We start from the raw sequence: 20,424 nt of genomic DNA, 5'->3' as shown, positions 1-20,424 counted from the left end.
TTGGCAGCGCATGCGCAGATCAGTGAACCGGGTAGCTCTGTGGACTGTTTCATCCTGTCAAAGAAGGACTAACCCGCGAGCCAATAGCCTTCGAGTATGAGATGTGACGGAGCATGTGATTTGTTGAATGTAGTGAACGAATACGCCCTTCACTGAACGAGTTTCTTTTGAGTCTGAACGAGAGAGATCTTCTCGTGCGTGAACGAAATGAACGAACTGGTACATGTCGTTCGTGAGTTGAATGAACTGCTACATATCTCGTTCGTGAACGAAATGAATGAGAGTGTAGAAAAATCGACGCGTTTCAAAAAGGCGGGGCATAGAGGAGAAACAATAATGTACAGTATGTGGAAAATAATGTGTTTTTTGAACCTTAAACCGCATAAACACATTTCATTACACCAAATACACAAAATAATGTTCTTTTTAGCAGCATCATATGACCCCTTTAAGACATAACCGATACTCTTTTTCGCCACCTGCTGACGTATTTATGTAATATGAAGAAATGGTCACTGAACGAATCAGTGAACGAATCTGAACGAATCATTTTGGTGAACGAACTGAAAATGAACGAATCTCTCGAAAGAATCAAAATTTCCATCACTAACACAAACTGACTGATGATCAACAATGAGCCGCTGCTGGGCGGCGCTGCGCATTTAACCACAGCATGAGAACCGTGTAGACTCAACTCTCTCTGTTCAGTGTCTGTGTTCCTCCGCGAGCGACCGGTGCTTGTGTTTTCTCCTTTCATATTTTGAATAAAATTGGAGTTGTAAAATAGCTTAATGGAGTATAAACAACGTATACAAAGAGTAGAGGTACTGAACTTTATTTACAGACTAAATATTGCTACAAGTGAACATTTATTTTAACCGTCAGATCAAATCCACGGCGTGTGCACGGTAAAGGACAAGGTTGCGTGTACCTTTCATCTAATTTTGTGTATTAACCAGGGGTGGATCTACCGGGGTGGCACGGGGTGGCAATTGCCACCCTAAGAAAAAGCTGTGCTTCATGTGGTACTTTTCAGCCGCGGCGATGAGAGAGTAACGCAAAATAATGGCAAAAACACGTCTTTTAAAGGGGTCATATGATGTTGCTAAAAATAACATTATTTTGTGTATTTGGTGTAATGAAATGTGTTTATGCAGTTTAAGGTTAAAAAAACACATTATTTTCCACATACTGTACATTATTGTTTCTCCTCTATGCCCTGCCTTTCTGCAACGATTAATTCTGTGAAACAAAGCAAAACCAATGTTACACCGTGTCTACGGACGTGAGCGGCGCGGCGCAACAAATCCCCAACAGAAAACTGCTGCCGGGTTCTATTTATGACGTGCTGACACACATTTCAAATGGTTTTCAGCGGTCGTTTGATCGCGTCCAGTGTAGGCAGACTTTAGCTGTTGTAGACACGGTGTTACTCACCTATTGAGAAGAAACAAAGCAACCTTGGTGTCCGATCGCAGGCCTCGGTCCTTGAGTTCTCTCCGGCGCTGGAAAGCTGATCCGATATTTTCACGGGTCCTACTTCTTGCCTTATCTTTCCGCAGACGTTTTCCTCTTTTGTTTTTTTATCCGCCATCTCTATCTTTCTGTCGCTCGGCTCGGCTAATGTCTGTCCCATGCACTGAACGCTCTCTCCTCCACATCACGAGTAGACATGCCCCTTATTGCTGATTGGCTACAAGTTTGTTTTGCGATTCGGCCCGAATCAGTTTTCTAAAGTGTTTTTGAAAAATCACTTACTCTGCCTTTAACACACTGTGATGCCCTGTCCGGCCAGAGTGACGAGACAAAAACATTGAAACCCATTATAAACGAGGCATTCGTTGCATCCAGTGGGGACATAATTACGGATTATAATGACTTATACTGTTTTTTTACGCGTTGCGTTGCATCGCGCCGCGTAAACATAAAACCATGTCTGCATTTGTGATCGGAGAAATGACAAACAACAAGCGCTACTCTACACTGCTCAAAAAACTCGCTTTAAATATATAAAATATAAAAACTCTTTAAATATAAAAAACGTACTTACAGTCTGTGAGTCAGAACAGCCTGCATTGTAGTCTACTCTCCCAGGATCAGGAAACAGTCCTCCATAAAATGTGCTGCACACATCTGAATATTTGGGTTGAAGTGTTCTGGAACAGTGTTGTAAATACAAACACACACACACACAGATGGCATGAGATGACAACAGCAGATGATAAATCACTCACACTGACCCCCAGTCACTTACGCATCTCACCATCTCATTTTGCACTGATGAATTCTGGTTAAAGTGGCCGTCGACCAGACATGATTAAATTACCCGTAAACAGATGGTTGCAAAATCATTCAGAAATTTTAGTAACATTTGTGGCTTCATACTTCCCTTTTCTCACATTCTGAGACAGTCAACAACATTTAGTCAAAATACCTTAGTTTGGTATTTTTTTGGATCAGACTCTGTTGATCTTCTCCTTGATTCCTTTAACTCAAAAGTTAAGAATGTTATTGATGATATTGCTCCTGTGAAAGTCAGCAAGAAGACTGGCAGACAAAAATCAGCTTGGAGAAAACTTGCACACTTTTTGCTACTGTTGAGAGACTGACAAACCCCCCAAGTCAGATTGGCAGTGAAATGCTCTCCGACAGCAAATGCAATGAGTTTGCTTCCTTCTTTTCTGAGAAGATCAATAATATCAGGAAGGCAATTAGCACATCCCCAAGTTTTCTTCTCAAACCTTATAAACAGTAACTTAAACAACACTCGCACTCTTTTTGCTACTGTTGAGAGACTGACAAACCCCCCAAGTCAGATTGGCAGTGAAATGCTCTCCGACAGCAAATGCAATGAGTTTGCTTCCTTCTTTTCTGAGAAGATCATTAATATCAGGAAGGCAATTAGCACATCCCCAAGTTATGCAGAGGTCAGACAGATTCGACCGCAATATCAAAAAGAAGATACTATGTCTATTTTTGAAGCAATTGATAGCAAAATGTTGGATTTGGAGGCACCTGGCAGGTCTAACGTCAACCTGCTATCTTGACACACTACCCACATCTTTTTTCAAAAGGGTGCTTAACTGTTTTGAAGCAGATCTCTTAGATGGTGAACGCCTCACTTCTTTCTGGGACATTTCCAAACTTCCTGAAAACTGCAGTTGTTAAGCCCCTTCTGAAAAAGAGCAATCTTGATAACACCATTTTGAGGAATTATAGACCAATATCAACAGCTCCGCTACATTCCCGGGCGGAAAAAACTGAGAGCAGGGCTAACAAATCGATCTCCCGAGGGCACTGAGGCGAGACAGATACCGTGTACTGCGGTGTGCACCGCTCCACCCCAGTAGGGGCAGGCCTCAGAAGTCCTGAGACTTCGGCGTCAGGACTTCTTCGCCGAGGACTTCTTAGCTTCAAGGACAGCTCTTAAATCTTGTTTTTGCTTTGAAGTCCCCAGCCCAGAGCATCCCGGGGCCTCCCTATATGAGGAGCTGGTATGCGGAGGGGGCTGCTCCCGCCCAGCAGCCACCCCGAGATCGACGAGGGAGGAATCGCTGGAACGCCGCCGCTTGTTTACGAGTCGACCGATTTGACGGTGTCGCCAAACAGGCCAGAAGGTGCAAGCGGGGCGTCCATGAGGCAGACCCTGTCTTTTTCTCTCATATCTGAGAGGGTCAGCCACAAATGCCTCTCCGCCGCCACCATTGCTGCCATGGACCGTCCGATGGCGCGAGCGGTCTCTTTGGTGACGCGGAGGGAGAGATCAGCGGTCCTTCTTAACTCAGAGATGTTCTCAGACTTGATCTCCTCTCCCTCGTCTAAGTCTTTCAGCAGGTCAGCCTGGTACGCCTGTAACACCGCCATAGTGTGCAGACACGCACCCGCCTGACACGCTGCCGCATACCCCTTGCCCACCAGTGCTGATGTTGTACGCAGCGGCTTGGTGGGCAGCACCGGAGCCTTCAGAGACGATGCCACGCCAGGGGACAGATAGCTCACAAGGTCTGTTCCACGCGGGTCATCGCTCTGTAACCGCACTCATTCAATCCCCCCACATTTCCATAATAATCTGAGGCGGGGATGAAGACGCGGGCCGAGAATGGCCGAGCCCATGATCTCGAGACCTCAGCATGGAGATCGGGGAAAAAAGGCAGGCTCTGGTGTGGAGGTGGTGGCCTGGTCCACAGAAAACGCTCATTTAACTTGCTTTTCTGCGGCTCATTCTGTTTCTCAGCGGGCCACTCAATGTTTAATTTGGCTACCGCACAAAGTCACCACCTCCAAAAGCTCCTCATATTAGGGCGAATGAGGCGCATCCTCTGTGCGGGGGAAGAAACCGTGGAGCGGGCTTCCGATCCCAGAGAGAGAGGGCGCCGGACCTAGCAGTTGAGGAAGAAGATAGGGACTCACCCGTCTCCATTCCCTCCGCCAGATCTGCCTGCGAACCCCACAAGTGCAGCTGCCGCTCCGCCTAGGCGGAAGCGGGGCCAGTACCGCGGGGAACTGAACGTATACACACACAGAGCGCTAGCTGAATGACAGAAAAGCTGACGCCGGTTCCACCTCACGTGCTTTTATAGCTTCCTGGTCGCTACGTCACCCGCCTATGACGTCTCGCCCTTCCATTGGACTGATTACACATGTGATTCAGAGCATGGTCACGCTGGGGGCGTTCCCATAGCGTTTTCGGATGCAGCTCGAGTTCCTGAAGGGGAACCAAATTGCCTATCACAGCTATGCTGACATTTAAATGCAGACTCAAAACTCATCTGTTTAGCTGTGCATTTATTGAATGAGCACTGTGCGATGTCCGAACTGATTGCACTGTATTTTATGTATGTATAATCATTTTCTATTTTTAACTGTCTTAAATTAATTTTAAATCAATTATAAATCATTTTCAAAGTTTTTAAATTCCTTGTTTTATTTTTGTGGGGTTTTTTTATGATTATTTTACTTTCTTTTATGTAAAGCACTTTGAATTACCATTGTGTACGAAATGTGCTGTATAAATAAACTTTTCTTGCCTTGCCTTATTTGACCAGCCTGACGATAGGTTTAAAAACGATCCGCATTAAACCGCGATTTAGATCCAGCACTAAAATAAATCCCTTCTCATACAGTTTGATGTAGCTTTGCATCCCTCCCTAACAAATCATCAGTATAAAGTCCATGTATGAACATGTCTGATGAGAGTTTTGTATGTTCTTATAAGTAAGTATGTGTGTGTGTGTGTGTGTGTGTCACTAAATTAAATCACTTGTTAATAAATAATCTTCCATATTCTCAAAAATGATCACAAAAGACAGGATGACACATTTTACGGGCGAGTCATTTTCTTCCTTATTTGTAGGAAGTGTTGAGTATAAAACAGCCTGTGTGTTTGACTGTGTCATTAATAGATCAGTATGGAGCTCAGTCTACTTCCTCTAATGCTCTGTGAGTATAATTTTCTCATTTATGCATTCATTTCTTATTTTATGTAATGATGTAGTGAATCAGTGTTCATCTGTATTTCATCGTCTTATGTATTTAATATGTTCATTCATGCTGCTATTAATCTTAGTATCAAATCCAGTTCATGATATCTGTGCATGAAAGCTAATTATACTCACATGTGCTGCATGTAGCTGAGTGAGATCTGTATTTATTATTTATCATGTTCTGAAATTTTTGGAAGTTTGTTTTCTTCAGTAGATCTTCATCAGCAGTTAGTGCACCTATAGTCTTTACTTGTGATGTGATGTGCTGACATGACTGACCACTTATGAAGTACTGATGGCATGCAAAATAAGATCTGCAGTTCAGTGTCTCTGTTGTTTCAGTGGTATGATGACAGCATCACATTGATATTCTTAGCAATGCACATAGATGTTGTCTTCAATCTTTCACCCTCCATCAGAATAGAGATAGATTGATCTGATTTGATAGAATAGAGAAGATAGAAAGAGTTGAGCCGAGCAATTCTGCTCATTAACAATATACAATTGGTCTAAAATCTGTTGTAAAAAAAATACCATTGACACTGTTTGTAGTTTGCTATTTTGAATTAGTCTTCTATAAAAGAGTTAATTTCTCTCTCAAACTTTTAATCAGTGTAAACTATTCAAATGGCGATTTAAACTATGCTTTTCTTGTGGAATTCCTTTCAAAAGTTTTGAAAGATATTCATGTAGTTCTATTTAGAAGCAACTAAATCTAATAATTAATCAATAATGGTCTCTTTTCACTTTTCAGTGCTGATTTCAAACATCCGCCCTGCACACACTCAAGGTGATTTATATATTTCTTCAAATATTCACCCATATAATGCATATACATTATGATACTAAATATAATGCATATACATTATGATCTTAAAAATAATAACATGTTAAGAGGGGCTTTTATTTACAGAGAAAAAAAGGTGGTTGTAAATAAAGTGGGTTTATTGTTCTCATCATGCAGGGCAAGAGGCTTCAGAGGAATACAGCAGTAAGTGCTTTCATTGTATTGCACCATTCCTGGACAAAGACAAGAAATAAACACTGATACACGTGTAGATGTGTACATTATTGTGGCTTCTTTGGATGTTTTAGCATAACTTCTGTTTGTTCGGTTCTTACAGAGGCACCTAAACCTCGTCTGACTGTTCAGCCTGAACCATCACAGATATTCAGAGGAGATACTGTCACTCTCACATGTGACATACAGGGGGAAGATTGGACATACACATGGCAGTGTGGAGATGAACAGCACAACTCTGAGGAGAAAGAGTTCAAGATCACTGCACAGCTCAAACAGTCATGCAAGTGTAAAGGCTGCAGAGAATCATTCTGCTCTGAATGGAGTGATGCTGTGACTCTGAGTGTTTCGGGTGAGTGATCATCACTGATACACATCAGGATCTTGCTTAAATGCATAAACAATGAATTGACGCCAACTGAGAAAAAACTACTAGTAAACATTTCTAGCAACTCAGTCTCACGGCAGTTCATGACATAGTCACGAAATTTAATCTATTGATTCTGGGTTATTTATATTAAATGTTTCTTAATTTTGCCTCACACGTCAGCTTATTTTCTTTGTCTTTATGAGTAATATAATTGTATGGCTGTTTTATGCTCTTCTAACATGAGAGGTCTCATAAAGACGACACATGAAGACACAAATCCTGTGAGACATGGCTCCTCAGATTGGGTGCTGAACTCACTTAGGTGCTCAACTTTCAGTGTTACAATTATAGGAAGTATTTTATTATCAGCCAAATTTCCATATGGCAGTAACATGAATAATATAATACACGTTATGTGGTTAGTTAATGTCATGTATTGAGATTAAGCAGACACAATTAACATTCAGTCTGTCTAACATACAGCATCTACAGTAGAAACAACCCAGTCTCAATACAAATACCAGAAATGCAGTGATAGATGATGACTCATGAAGTAGTCATGATGTATCATGAAATATTTACAGGCAAGCCCAAATTAACTGTAAAGCCCCAGAGTTCAGTGTTCACTGGAGACACAGTTACTCTCATCTGTGATGAGGGACGATCAACTGGACGGACAATTTACTGGTTCAAAAACTTTCAGAGAATAAAAGCTGGTTCTGAAACAGAAACACTGAGAAAAGTGAGAGTCTCTGATGGAGGAAGATATGCGTGTACTGTAGAAAAAAAGACCACACAAAGCCAAGGAGTCGTGCTAACTGTAGGAGGTCAGTGCTATTTTTACAGGACAATCTGATTTTCAGTTTACAATAATATTATGAAGATTAATTTCCCCCATCCACAATATCATGTGCTGTCGGTTAAAGTAAACTTCAGTTTATTTTGCACAGAGAGACCCAAGCCTGTAGTGCGTGTTAAGCCTGATGGACGTCTGTTCAGAGGAGGACAGACGGTCACTCTCACATGTGACATACAGGAGACAGACGTCACCAGCTGGAGATACAGCTGGAATAAAGATGATTCAGTGATTAATGTCAGTCAATCTCAGGAATACCGGATCAGTTCTGTTAGTGAATCTCACACAGGTAATTACAGCTGTACTGGAAGAGAAACAGGAGGATCACGATACTCACACACCAGTGATAAAGTTACGCTGACCGTATCAGGTGAGTGTGTTTATATCTGTTCACATCACTCTGACTACATGAGCAAAAATGTCTGTAAATAACAAATAAGAAACCTTAAAGGGGTCATATGATGCGATTTCAATTTTTCCTTTCTCTTTGGAGTGTTACAAGCTCTTGGTGCATAAAGAAGATCTGTAAAGTTGCAAAGACTAAAGTCTCAAATCCAAAGAGATTCTTTATAAAAGTTAAGAGTCAGCCACGCCTACCTAAAACGGCTCGTTCTAACACACCCCCACATACCTACGTCACGATCTCGGAAGATTTGCATAACGCCGCGCTGTGTTTTGTTGTGAAAGCGAAACTACTTTGTTTGGCCTTCCAAAAGAGGATGATATCCGCTTCGTCATGCCTAGAGCTGATCCGTGCTGGTTGCTGAGGAAATACTATAACTTTGCGCTGTGGATCACCGGATCGGCTTTCACCGTGGACGAAGCGGAGTCCAGCCCGGGGCCCATCACATGTGGTTTCCGCAAGCCCTCCGGCCGCTTCTTCGTCGAATCCGCCGCCTCTGCTCACTCTAGGCCGCCGTGTGTGACGCTGTGTTTCGTTGTGAAAGCGAAACTACTTTGTTTGGCCTTCCAAAAATGGACACGACTAGAAATCAGTGGTTAAGTTGTATTTACAACAAGCTTTGTAAAAGTCGACGCTTTTCAGAAAGGCGGGGCATAGAGGAGAAACAATAATGTACAGTATGTGGAAAATAATGTGTTTTTTGAACCTTAAACCGCATAAACACATTTCATTACACCAAATACACAAAATAATGTTATTTTTAGCAACATCATATGACCCCTTTACCAACATGTTTAATGTTTAATGTAATGTGCATTGATTCATGCTCCGCTATTTATTTACTTTATATCATATGTAGTAAATTTGCAGATAAATAATTTAAACAAAAGCTATTTTAATAAATAAATGGGTTTACTTTAGGCTAAAACATGTCACAATCAAATTGCAGATGATTAGCTACAAGGGTAGCTAACTTGACCGACTTGATTAATTTGACCTACTGACCTTTTATTTTAAAACATCAGGATCTTCAGGACTAGAATTTTCAGTAGCTCATGCTCTGATAATTGGAGTGATTGCAGGACTGAGTGTCACATTTCTGCTCATGTTCTTACTGGCCCGGCTGTGGTGCTGCAAACACAACAAAGGTTCATCTCATCTCTTTAAATCAGCATAGACTACTTATACAGACTGTCTTAACTATAATGACCTTTGGAAGTGTTTTATGGTTAAAGATAATTTTGTATAAATATCTGTCATAATCTGAGGGCAGGAAAGCTGTTTGTGAATCATTCCTGAGGTTTCTCTGTGTTTGAGTAGGTGCAGGATCTCCGTCTCCCTCTACTGAGCATCAGCTGCAAAACATCAGTCAGACGTCAGAACAGAAGAAGAGTGGACAAACACCACCGCGGTCCGGTCAGTCTCAATCAATAACCCAGAAATACTCACAATATCTTTACATTAATAGCAGTATTTAACATAAATGTTTGAATATTAATGTGTGATTAGATAGGTTACAGTGACATGGATGGATGGATGGATGGATGGATGATATTTGCATATCTGACCTATATAGAATCATGTAGTTTGGTTTAAATGATTTAATTTTATAAAATTTAATTTTAAAATAGTAGCCATCATCAGTTTAGAACAAAAAAATTCTCAGTAAATACAAACATATATGGATGGACCTTCTGATGTAACCTATGTAAAGATTGACCTGAAATCAATGAATGAAATTAAGAAAGAAAACAAAGGTATGACACCAAACCTGCTGAGATGTCTTTTGCAGCTGTTTGTTGTAACAATACAGGAAAATAAATGCATGTATAATAAGATAAATGTGAAATAAATGTATGAGCCACTCTTGTCATATGTTAGGAAAGGAGAGTTCTGACACTGTTTACTCCAAACTGAAGATTTAAGGTGAAATAAACTAAAAACAGTGCAAAATATCATAATATAAGGCACTTACGAAGATACATGTTTTATACTTGTGAATTAATTTGTAAAATTTCAGGTTCTGTTGCTGGATCTATTTGATGAATGCTCAGACAACTTTCATCAGCATTAGAATTAAAAAATGTACCAAAAGTTTGTGAATTGGATATATTACCCATAATTATTAATCATAGCATATATTCATAATCCATGACATTTTAAAACAAGATTTGTGTCACCACAACACATGATTCTTCTAACCACTGATACAGTACCACTGGGTACATAGTCATCTTACATAACTGTTGCATTACTAATATATTACAGAATAATGAATATTATAAGAAAATAGCAATAGGCTTGTTCCTGTATTAATCTATCATCTCGCTGTCCAATAGATATCATCATAGAGACGATTTGGTTGTTTCGTCTATATTTACAATCCATATGCATGTTGTGTGATAGTTTTTGATAGTCTTGCATCTTCTTTTGGTATTTACTGTGTGTTTGTCTTCTTGCTCTTGCTTTAATCGTATATGTTAACCCTTTAGGCACCAGGGTTTTTTTTTTTAAATGCTGGATTTTGACATCAAGATTTCAAAAGCTTGTGGCTTGAAAGGGCTTAAAGATAGAGATCTAATGTAAATTGATAGCTCACTTGCTCTGCTATTTCCTTGAACACTTTGAATAGGAAGGTGACGTAATGTTGGTCTAGAATCGACTACATGTCTGCCATCTAGTGGTAGGGAATACAAATGAGATATTACACCATAATAGGAACTACAGTCTATTTGATTAAGTATGACATCTTGTCGCAATTTTGCGACTTTGGCGCTAAGAGGGTTAAGTACAAGTAACTTTACAAAAGACACTAGTACCTAAAGAATAAGCACTAGTAGTTAATGAATAAGTACTAGTACTTAATGGAAAATATACTAGTATCTAAAAAATAAGTACTAGTAACGTTAAATTAGATACTAGTGCGGTTTATAGATTAAATGTTAAAACAGCTTGCCATAAAGTGGTTCATTTAGTGTTTTTTGGAAAAAACAAAGAAATGGATGTTGTGTTCCATATAGCAAGTAAAGCAATACATTTAATCTTAACATGTCACTTTTTCGTCAGCACAGGGTTTCTGCATCTGTCTACAGTTTCAAAAACAAACAGCCTGTTTTTTTTTAGAAGATTAATAAACGTTAAGAGGCTATTTCTCTGAATATGGACAACTTGCGGGACCTTTTTAATCGTCTTAGTCAATTTGTTTTCTCAGTAAGAAAAAAAAAAATCACAACCTCTTGTCAGTGGAGGTCTGTTCTATTAAATTGTTTTATAAGGAATAATGGTGTCCCTCACATTCAGTTTTTCAATATATATAAGACATAGTTGACATTGTTTTTGGATTAAATGATGAATTACAAACGATGATACACATGCAAGACAAACCGAGATATTTATTTACTCCTATAATGCTACACAGTTTTTGGAATACACATTAATTTAATTTATTCATTTATACAGAATATGTGACACAGAATAAAACTTTGGTCTCTAATGTTAACTAAATACTTAAGTGATCTAAAACAGGCAACTGGTGACCAAAACCAACAAAATCTTTTTTTTCTTTCTTTTGAGGATATAAAAATGAGGAAATAAAAGCAGAATAACACTCAAATATAAATGATATAAGGTAAATCAAATATGTTGACAGAAATAACAGTATGATAAATATTCTGAATTTTTTAAAACATCAGGTTGAAGTTTCTTCTCTCACTGCATACTGGCTTTGGTCTTCAGCAGATGGAACTGTGAAATACACACACAAAAAAATATTTATTTTTTAGCTTGTAGAAAAGACCCTGTGAGGGAGAGAGACGGATCAGACAGAAGTTTTACCTCTCGCTCTGCCGCATTTGAAAAGCAGCACGACTGTCGCCAGCAGATACGGACAAGCTGCCAGAAGAGAACTGAGGATGTTGAAGACAGAAATCTGACCTGAACGTGACACTGAAAAACAGATGGACAAGCAAACAGAAGCACATTATTGAACAATATAAGCTCTATATTAAAGGCCCAATTGACATAACACAAACTCAATTGGCTTAACATTATGTCTTCACATGTAACATCAGTGTTTCTTCCTTAACACTAATAGATAATGCTGAAGAATGAAATGTAGGCCTGTAAAATTAGACTGTTATGGCACATTTGTTTGCCTGTATATTGATTTATGAAAATGTATTTCACTGTTCATTAGGGGATACACCAATCTGCTCCTCACTCCAAAAATACTGTACTTGACATGCGCACATTCAGATTCATTCCTAGCTGATTTTGAATGGAAAATAATTTTATTTATGGACAGGAATGTCACTAAAATGTTTGATCTGATTTTATGTTAAGGCTGTTGAGTGATAATATTGAATTATACGATGTTGTTAATGAGGTGATGATTTCACTTAGTTGGCTACAATAACAGCACAACATTAAGTATATTTTGTATATGATTTGATACATTTATGTTATGTGAAATAATAAACAGCTGTCTGTAACTGATTGCTCATGAATGAAATCGAATCAGCTGACAGTGACTGAACTCCACTGACTCTCACCTCTGACTGAGATCCAGCTGTGCAGTGACTGTCCTCTCTCTGTTTTACAGTAGTAGAAACCCTCATGTGACTTTGAGACAGTCGTGATGCTCATCTCTCCTGTCGTCTGATTCTGGACGAGGGATCCGTCTTTATAGAAATCAGCTCTGAGGATCGGGGAGTTTGTAGATCGATGTAAACAGTGTAGAGTCAGAGTATCTCCCTCAATCACAGGATCAACAGAACTCAGCAGAATCACATCACCATCTACACAACACAAGAGATACATGCATGTAGGAAGATGATGGTGACACATATTGTACAGATAAACACACATCTATTAGGATGAGGAAGGCAACATGTGTATTAAAACAGATCATCTATTATATTTCATCTAGTTTTATGTCATTCAACTCACCATGAACAGTGATGTTGAGAGGATGACGTTTCTCTCCAGATTCAGACTGACACCAGTAAACTCCAGCGTCAGATGTGTTGAGGGAGTCGATTCGACATGTAGATCCTGTTAGTTTTGAACAATCTTCTGTGTTTCTGTCTGTGTATCTTCTCACTGTCCATCCAGTAGAGTTACTCTGATCCTCACAGCTCAGAGAGAGAGAGTCAGATGAGAAGTGTTGACTTCTGCTGGGACTGACCACCAGAGACACTGAAGGAGAGACACCTGAGACAGAGATGAAACCCAGTTATGCAGCTTGTGTCATTTGAGATCCACTTACAAAGACATTTCAGATTTTCACATAATGTCTTTTTTTTGTTAAAAAGAACAAAAGAACAGCATTTACTTGAAATATAAATATTTTTTTTTACCGTCACTTTTAAAAAATTTAATACATTCCTGACTGGTGTATCATATAATGTGTCCAACTGATTTATGCATTCAAAAAAGATTCAATATCAAAAGTCCATTTGCAATCAGTCTAAAGATTATGAGATGCTTAGTGAAGACCAAATTCTTCATAAACTGACCTGCTGGTGGAGCTAGCGAAGCAGTTTTTACCAGCAGTCACTACAGAGTGAGTTTATGAGGACAATGATATTTAACTCACCCGTCACAGTGAGAGAAACAGAGCTTGATTGTGATGATTTTGGTCTTTTATCTCTCTGTCCTCTACACCAGTACAGATCCTGATCAGACTCAGTATGTACTGATCCTGATCAGACTCAGTAGCTCCTCTGATAGTGAGAGTGTCTCTGTTTACAGTGTAACGCTCAGACGTCTGTAACATTACACTGTCTGTGCCTTTATCCCACTCATATCTCCAGTTACTGTGAGACTCAATCACACACTTCAGATTGACTCTCTCTCCAGTGAATACAGGACTGTCTGGAGTTACAGTCAGTGTAGATCTGTATGAATCTGAGAAAAAAGGCAAAAATATAAAGCGAGTCCAAGAGCTTTTTTTTTTTTTTTCAAACAAAAGAAATGTATCATTTTAAGTCATCTTTCATAACATTTATTGTGTTTTGGTTTTGTCCTGTCATTAGTTTTCTGATCTCAGTGCTTTCTGGAGGCTCTGGCTCCGTCACGTCCTCAGACAAACGCCTCTGACTCACCATAGAAAGCAGAATGAAGCTCCTGCTGAAGAAGAGCTGAAGACCTCCAACTACAACCTCATATGAGGAGCAACAGAATCTCAATCAACTTCAACAGACTATCTGAAGACTTCATGAACACATTTAACATCATTATCTGTAAGTCTCTTCATTCTCTCTGACTTCAGGACAAAACTCATCTCTATTGAACTCTCTTGCTCAAGTCCTTTTCTATTCTCACGACAGTCATGAATAGCATCTATAACCACAGTGACAGTGACTGAAGTAAATATCAAAGATGTCGATGCCCATAAAAATGGAAATCTTGTCAGAATTTACATGACATTAAAATAAACTAGAACCTCCACCAAAACACACACAAGACGTGTACATCTGAACAGAATGTGAAAAAGTGAATTGCTTCATTTTTCTTATAAGAACGTTGCTGCTACAGAAGAGTATAAGTAAAGTATTGAGCCAAAAATATTGATTTTAAATCAGCATTAAACAGATGTGAATCTGAAGACTCACCTGATACAGTCAGTGTAACAGCAGCACTGGTGTCTGATCTCTGTGAGTCTGATCTCTCTCCTCTACAGCTGTATTCACCACTATTATCAGACACAGATGTGATGGTGTAGACTCTCTCAGTGAAGTGTCTGATGACTGAACCATCTTTAAACCAGCTGTATGTCCACTGAAAGTTTCCTCCTCTCTGTATGTCACATGTGAGAGTGACTGTCTCTCCTCTGAACACACGCTGATCTGGAGTCACCTTCACTACAGGTTTTGGTCTCTCTGTATTAATACACATACGAGTAAAATCAGTGCATGCAATGGGCCCAGAATCCCTAGCGACACCACTGAGGTCATATGACAACTAGTTGAAGAGTTCGAATTATTTAAGACTGAATGCGTTCTGTTTCACATCCTATACTGAGCTGTATTCAGTAAGCAGCAACACAGTATTTCATTCTGAACAAAACCACAGTCTGTCAAGTGGATGTGTAATCACACTGTAAAAAAATTGCTGTAAAAACGGCCAAATTCTGACAGTAATATACTATTTTCCATGAAAATGTTGTGAATGTTATCTGTTAAACCCACGTGAGCTGTGTTGCTGTCAGTTTTGGCCAGGACATTCTTATAAAAGAGATTTTTAATCTCAATGTGCTTTTTTTCTGGTAAAATATCAGGTAATAATAAGTACTGTAGAAAACAATGCATTCTTGGCAATACTTTTCTGGACCAAAACACAAACTAAACAATCAAATTACACTTCAAATAATTTTTTCCAAAATACATTTTTTGTTTTTTAATACGATTGCTTTTAATTAGTTATTTGATGCTATTGAAACGGGGTGTAGTGTCACGATTGTGAGCTTGCGATTGGGTCTGCGGGAGTTTGGGCGGGACTTTGAGACCTCGGCTCCAGCTCATGATCACTACTGCGCAGACTCGGGCTCCAAATGACGTCAAATCAAGATGACAGCGGCCATACACTTAACAGTACCTTGAATAAAATAGGGAAACATCAGACAGGAAAATGTGAACATTGTAATCGAGAGGAAACTGTGGAACACGTTATAATGAAATGTCCAATAGTGAAAGGAGAATATTGTTTTTTTTTATTTGAAAAGAATTAAGATGAAGTTTGACTTAAAAACATATTGCAAAGGAACTCATATGATGAATGTATTGTTTTTTTATGTTATATCTGGAAATGACTGATTTAGATAAAAGAATGTAGGTGTTTAAGAGGTATTAGGAAAAGGGTTGTGCGATCTTGGCCACTCCTAACCAGCAGGTGGCGGTAATGCACCTTGAAGTTGTATGCCAACCACCATTAAAACCAAAAAAAATAATAAGAAGAAGACGACAGCGGCCATACTGAGAATGGTTTGGCATTCAACATAAAGTGGGGATTGAACGAAAGGTATATGGAAACAGAAGAGAAGATACGGTTATAACCAGGATCCGTATAGGACACTCTAACCTTAAAGGGATAGTTCACCCAAAAATTAAAATTTGATGCTTATCTGCTTACCCCCAGGGCATCCAAGATGTAGGTGACTTTGTTTCTTCAGTAGAACACAAATGATGATTTTTAACTCAAACCGTTGCAGTCTATCAGTCGTATAATGCATGGCAATGGTAACAAAATCTATGAGAGTAAAAAAAACATGCACAGACAAATCCAAATTAAACCCTGCAGCTCGTGACGATACATTGATGTGTAAATACACGAAACGATCGGTCTGTGCAAGAAACTGAACAGTATTTACGGTAAAAAATACGGTAGCAACGTTTTAGGTTTTACGGTTTTAACTTAAATTTACAGTTAAATACCGTAATTTCATTAACTGATATAATGTTAATATACCAACCTATTGAAGTACTGAAATCTGTTTTGTACCTTTGTAATACACTGATAACCACCAAATGCAGGTGGTGATGAGAAAGTCACATGATGAACCAAAGCCCATTACAAGCAGCTTTTAAATAATAACATGTATAGAAGGTGCACAGTGTCATTCACACAAACACCAAACACCATCATGGTAACACACATGAAACTGAAATAATGCAATAAATATTAATTTAACAACATTAGGTGTAACACACAATCCTAATATACAAAACTGATAAGAAAAAAATAAGAAGAAAGTTATTTCAACAAAAAAACAACAAATTCGAAATGTAACGCAGGGAATTCTGGGAATGTCAATTTACGGTTATTCACTGTAAATTATACAGTCTTTTTCACTTCCAAAAACGGTATACTACCGTAAAATTAATGTCCAATACATGTAATGTCCAATACAGTTTTTCACCGTATATAGTAGGGGAATTTACCGTTAACCATTTAACAGGTTTTTACTGTAGCATTTTTACAGTCTTTTACCGTTAAATTCACGGTCATTTTTTACAGCGTAATTATCTTCTTTATTGTTACTTATTTCAGTTCACTCATCATCATTAGGCTAACAAGATAAATGGTGAACAATGTTTGCGTTGGTCTGTGATTTCAGCAAGTCCAACTAAACACCTAGAACAAGATTATGATTATGAACAACACTAATCTAATGATGATGAGACATAATTGTGTTTGAATTTGTTATATACTGCTTTGCTAAAGATACATTCTGAATGCAGAGTGACAGCAAGTGAAATTGTAATGTTGCTTTTTATTGAAATAAATGTAGCCACACATCAAACAATAACAGATACATCTCAAAGTTGCATACTGTGCATAATTAATAATCAGCTCTCTGGCTTCTACTGGAATAAATGCGGCCATACAACAGATAACAAATGCATCTCGTGTGTATATGATATAAATAAAAACCAGTGTCCAACAGCATTTCGTTTCACTAGATTACTAAATATTAAGTGGTTAAAACACTTGAAAATAATTTGAACTTACAGACCCACCACCAGAATCATAAATCTTTATATTTATTTCTCTCCGCGGTGGTGTTTGTAGCAGCAGCACGGCCTGGATGTTGGGCAGCACGCCGCCCTGAGCGATGGTCACTCGGCCCAGGAGTTTGTTCAGCTCCTCGTCGTTGCGCACCGCCAGCTGCAGGTGACGGGGAATGATGCGGTTCTTCTTGTTGTCTCTGGCGGCGTTTCCAGCCAACTCCAGGATCTCCGCGGTAAGATACTCGAGCACGAGGTGCTTCCATTAGTTATTGAAAAAATGTCTGTCTTCTCAAAGGCATCAGGTCTGACTCTAAACTTTAAAAAATGTGTATTAATGGCGATCCATAATTGTAACTTAGATGATATAGAGGGCATTCCAGTGAAAAAAGAGGTTAAGTATTTAGGTGTTATGATTACTAAAAATGTTGTTAATAGAGAACACTCAAATTTTTACTCTAAAATAGAAAGTATGAAAAAATCCTTAAATCATTGGTTATCTCGAGACCTATCTATATTGGGTAGAATTCTCTTGACTAAAACTGAGGGAATATCCAAACTTATTTATTTATCTCAAGCTTTGTATACTGCCCCAAGAGTTAAATCGGCGAATTCAATTTTATTTAAATTTATATGTGTGTTTATTTATTTATATATACATATATTTTATTTTATTTTTCTTTAATGTAAACTCTGTGTTTGTCTCAATGGAAGTGTCTTGCATTGTTGGTTGTTCCCTGTCTTGTTATGTACATTAAACAATTAAAAAAAAGATACTCGAGCACAGCCGCCAGATAAACGGGAGCTCCGGCACCGACGCGCTGTGCGTAGTTACCTTTGCGGAGAAGCCTGTGAACACGACCGACGGGGAACTGCAGTCCTGCTCTGGATGAACGACTCTAGGCCTTCGCTCTCGCCTTACCGCCGGTTTTACCTCTATCCCTCATGGTTGGTTATAATAAAATAATAATTACTTTAACAACGAGAAATATTAATAATCCCGTTAATAATTAATAATTAATAAGAGCGTGCGAGTCGCCCATTGGTTTAGAGCCTGTAAGATTTCAACCCAATCACTGAACTTCCCTCCAACACCCACCGCCGAAGCCACGCCTCCACAGCTGGCGGTCAGATTGTGTAGCATTAAAGGAACGCTCCACTATTTTTGAAAATAGGCTCAATTTCCAACTCCCATAGAGTTAAACAGTTGAATTTTACCGTTTTCGAATCCATTCAGCCGATCTCCGGATCTGGCGGTAGCACTTTTAGCTGTAGCTTAGCATAGATCATTGAATCTGATTAGACCGTTAGCATCTCGCTCAAAAATGACCAAAGAGTTTTTATATTTTTCCTTTTTAAAATTTGACTCTTCTGTAGTTACATCGTGTACTAAGACCAACGGAAAATGAAAAGTTGTGATTTTCTAGGCCGATATGGCTAGGAACTATACTCTCATTCCGGCGTAATAATCAAGGAACTTTGCTGACGTACCATGGGTGCAGCAGGCGCAATGATATTACGCAGCGCCTGAAAATAGTCCCCTGCACGCTCCCTGTGCAAGCAGGTGTTCACACCTGACGCGAAGCGAATAAGCGCATCGCGTCACTCGCTCTAGATTACTCGCGGGATGTTTTTCGTGTCACTCACGCAAATAAATACAGCGCGATCAACCATGTTGGAGATAACTACAATCGCTGTTTTGTACCTGTTGTCATTATGGTGATGTTCACTGAAGAACTGGGTTTTAAATTCATAATACAGGATGTGGTTTGGGTCATTCGGACAAAATGTATCATGAATTCATTGGGCAAAGAGGAAATGGAATAACGTACAGATATTGTAAATATTGGGTTGATGCTTTCTCTTACAAACAAGTCAAGCAGGGCAAAAGTGATTTTATCAAACCCTAATGGTGCGTTCACACCAGACGCGAAGCGAATATGCGCATCGCGTCGCTCGCTCTAGATTACTCGCGGGATGTTTTTCGTGTCACTTGCGCGAATAAAAACATGGCGCGATCAACCATGGTGGAGATAACTACAATCGCTGTTTTGTACCTGTTGTCAAAAAGTTCCAAATACAATGGAAAGCCAAACGCCGACGTGTCTGGGCTCACAGCACCATCCAGAGGAGGATGAATAACGTTAGGATCCTATATTAATGTGTGTGTTACATTTTACTACTGTGTATATACACTGATATTACTATTATTTTTATTATTGATAGCAGCATCTCTGTAGCCATGCTAATAAAATACAACTACCACTACAACTGATTTTAATTGTTTTCTATGCTCCAGACCTATATAATAACAGACGGCTGCAATAATGCTCTCTTCTATTGTCTGATTCAACTGGACGTGTCAAGAAGCTCTTCGCTGAAACGCGTTGCGCATTTCGCGTCATTCGCGTCGCCAGGCGCGAATTCGCCTCTATTTGCGTCTTTGCATGTAATCTACCAGCGCAAATAATTAAATTCGCGTCTGGTGTGAACACACTGTTAGAGTTATGCCGAGTTCACACTGCACGATTTTCAAAGATGTCGCATCACAGTTGGTTTCACACTGAACGACTATCTGGGGTAGCATTCAGTTGCTGCTGTGTTCACACTGCACGATGGAACGACGACAGGAGGTTACACACTGCATGACTTCACAATAGGAAGAATCGCCGACAGCTCTGTCTGGTGCAGGGTTGCCAGGTTTTCGCTACAAAACCCACCCAATTACTACTCAAAACTAGCCTGAAAATAGCCCAATTGCTTTCGAGGGGGTCCCCCAGTAAAA

The 20,424-nt window shown here is 39.2% G+C and overlaps 2 protein-coding genes across 2 annotated transcripts in view; one reads left to right on the top strand and one right to left on the bottom strand.

Moving 5' to 3' along the window:
• LOC107745501 (histone H1.03-like) overlaps nucleotides 1–4,420 on the bottom strand; it is a 4,892-nt gene extending 472 nt beyond the window's left edge. The window contains exons 1-3 of the mRNA XM_016559389.1: nucleotides 4,411–4,420; nucleotides 3,916–4,004; nucleotides 3,586–3,840 (exon numbers count right to left, since the gene is read on the bottom strand). Of these exons, the coding sequence (XP_016414875.1) occupies nucleotides 3,586–3,840; nucleotides 3,916–4,004; nucleotides 4,411–4,420 (354 nt within the window). The remainder of the gene's footprint in view (nucleotides 1–3,585; nucleotides 3,841–3,915; nucleotides 4,005–4,410) is intronic.
• A 950-nt stretch (nucleotides 4,421–5,370) lies between these two features.
• LOC107745500 (Fc receptor-like protein 5) lies at nucleotides 5,371–9,656 on the top strand. Its single transcript, XM_016559388.1, has 9 exons — nucleotides 5,371–5,439; nucleotides 6,238–6,273; nucleotides 6,448–6,474; nucleotides 6,608–6,856; nucleotides 7,459–7,701; nucleotides 7,825–8,100; nucleotides 9,159–9,281; nucleotides 9,454–9,549; nucleotides 9,643–9,656. The coding sequence occupies exons 1-9, from the start codon at nucleotides 5,409–5,411 to the stop codon at nucleotides 9,654–9,656; spliced, it is 1,095 nt and encodes a 364-aa protein (XP_016414874.1). The 5' UTR covers nucleotides 5,371–5,408.
• Nucleotides 9,657–20,424: the final 10,768 nt, after the last annotated feature.

This window comes from Sinocyclocheilus rhinocerous, unplaced genomic scaffold, assembly GCF_001515625.1.
Source record: "Sinocyclocheilus rhinocerous isolate Xijiao unplaced genomic scaffold, SAMN03320098_v1.1 scaffold3851, whole genome shotgun sequence".
NCBI lineage: Eukaryota > Metazoa > Chordata > Actinopteri > Cypriniformes > Cyprinidae > Sinocyclocheilus > Sinocyclocheilus rhinocerous.
The sequence above is the reverse complement of the archived record's forward strand: the minus strand, read 5'-3'. Positions and strand labels throughout refer to the sequence as shown.